This window comes from Brassica oleracea, chromosome C4 (assembly GCF_000695525.1).
Source record: "Brassica oleracea var. oleracea cultivar TO1000 chromosome C4, BOL, whole genome shotgun sequence".
NCBI classification, from domain to species: Eukaryota; Viridiplantae; Streptophyta; class Magnoliopsida; order Brassicales; family Brassicaceae; genus Brassica; species Brassica oleracea.
Genome location: NC_027751.1, coordinates 9,375,769 through 9,377,927, shown reverse-complemented (window position 1 = coordinate 9,377,927; position 2,159 = coordinate 9,375,769). Strand labels below are relative to the sequence as shown.

Sequence of the window (2,159 nt, the reverse complement as noted above, 5' to 3'; positions counted from 1 at the left end):
ATGACTTTTTAAAATATGTTTTTCAATTTCATATTTCGTTTTAAAATTTAAATTATTTTAAATTCTGAATATTAAATATAAATTAAAATCTATTATATATTAATTAATAATAATATAATAAGAAACGATGTAAACTCCTCGTAAACATTACATGGAGTTTACATCGAATGTTTACGAGTGATTAACATCGAAATATTTACGACGGTTTTACATCGAAATGTTTACGAGTGATTTACAACGAAAGTATTTACGTGTGCTTTACATCGAAATCATTACGTAGGCTTTACCACGAAATCTTACTTGTCGTTTACGACGAATTCTTTCCCTGCGCTTTACGAGGAATATATTTTGTCGTAAACGTAACGAGTCGTTTATGACGAAACCTCCGTTACGACGGACGTTTAACAACGAAACGTCTTTCGACGTTAATTCGTCGTAACACCCCGTTTACGACGAATTTACAACGAATACTGGCCTAGTAAAAAATATGTTTTCTTGTAGTGAAACCAGCAGCAGCAACACAGAAACTCACCTTGTGGTAATCTCCTACGGGAGATGCGTAAATGAGGAACGGGTACTCAGGTGCTGGAGCTACTCCGAGGTTAGCGCCACTCCCTATTAGCAGAGGTCTTATATACAAAGCTCCTTTACCCGGAGGAGGAACCTTTAAAACCATAATACACTTTAAGAACTTCTAGAGATTAGAGAAAATTGTAAATTATAATCAAGAATCTTATGTAACATAGTCCATATACCCATTTCTTGTTGGCAATCACAGTTTGCTTAACTGCTTCGACGAAAAATTCCACAGAAGGTGATGCCATACAAAGCCTTTCTGCACCATCTTGCATGCGGAGAGCGTTTTCGTGAGGTCGGAAAATCAAAATCCGGTCGTCTTCTGTCCTGTAAGCTTTCAGACCTTCAAATAGTCCCTACAAATCCAAGGTTTCTCTCAAACTCTTATATATGCATGTATAAACACTAAAGTTCTAAGCTTTTGCTCCCTTATACACTATAAAATATCAAACAACTTTTACAAAATATATGAATCTACAAAACAGTGAGATTTGGCATGCAAAGCAAATAAACGTTTTTGATTTTACGATCAGAACAAGTTATAAGAGAGAAGAGAACCTGGCCATAGTTGAGAATAGGAGAACAAGGGCTGATTGAAATGTCACCATAAGGAACAATCTTCCCTTCTGTGAAACTCTCTCCTTGTCTGCACTTCGCCACATACATGCAATCTGTCGGAATCAGAGAGAATCCGAGCTCTTCCCATTTCACATTCGCATATTTGTCATCGCCTTCACTGTTTCAACACGAGACATATCAAAGATTCAAGACATTAGTAATAAAAAGGATTGATTTTTACAATAAAGGTTGACGATTTTGTTATACCTTATACGAAGAGGTGATGAAGAAGGTTGCACAGATGGAGGCAGACAGAGAAAACAGAGAAGTGAAGTATAGAGAGAGGCTTGGAGTGGTGACTCACATGCTTACACGTGTCTACTAAGGCACGTTCTTCTGGCTCCAAATTAAGCGACGGTTCTTCTTTTAATTCTCATTTTTTTTTTCTTTTAATTCTAATTATGGTTAAGAACCCTCCTAAGATACATGGTTAATGGTGCTCCTAGGCCGGGATCCTTGCTTTCTTTTTGTGCCGTCTCAAATATATCACTAAAATCCAGACATGTATGTCGAACGCTGGTAAGTCGTAACACATAGTAAGTATACAATCTTAACAGAATATCGACCATCAATGATTGTAGTAAAATAGATACGGACACGAACACGATTAATTAACACAAACAATCAATTGACACAAAAAGGATTTGTCACCCTACTATGCTGTTTCTTCTTCTAAATACCATAAATGCTGAAAAGCAACAAAGTGGACAGAGATACACGAGGCAGCTTCCTTACCTCATCAAAGATCTTGACAGCTAAGAGGACAGAGAACTAGTTAGGTTCAGCATAGAACACAAATACGTCAGGCTTGGGTATTTGGTGTACTGGTATGATTCTCGCTTAGGGTGCTAGGGTCCCGAGTTCAATATTCAGAATTCCCCAATTTTCTTTCTATTTTTATTTTTTTTTAAATCTCAGGGAATTCAAGGGACCCACAACATCACACCGTCTCAGTAACACAATGT

At 37.0% G+C, this 2,159-nt stretch overlaps 1 protein-coding gene across 1 annotated transcript in view; it reads right to left on the bottom strand.

Annotated features, from left to right (window-relative positions):
* Window positions 1-1,311, bottom strand: part of LOC106342067 (branched-chain-amino-acid aminotransferase 6-like) — a 6,632-nt gene extending 5,321 nt beyond the window's left edge. Inside the window, exons 1-3 of the mRNA XM_013780881.1 lie at window positions 1,135-1,311; window positions 756-932; window positions 533-664 (exon numbers count right to left, since the gene is read on the bottom strand). Coding sequence (XP_013636335.1) covers window positions 533-664; window positions 756-932; window positions 1,135-1,242 — 417 coding nt within the window. The 5' untranslated portion in view covers window positions 1,243-1,311. The remainder of the gene's footprint in view (window positions 1-532; window positions 665-755; window positions 933-1,134) is intronic.
* Between the last annotated feature and the right edge of the window lie 848 nt (window positions 1,312-2,159).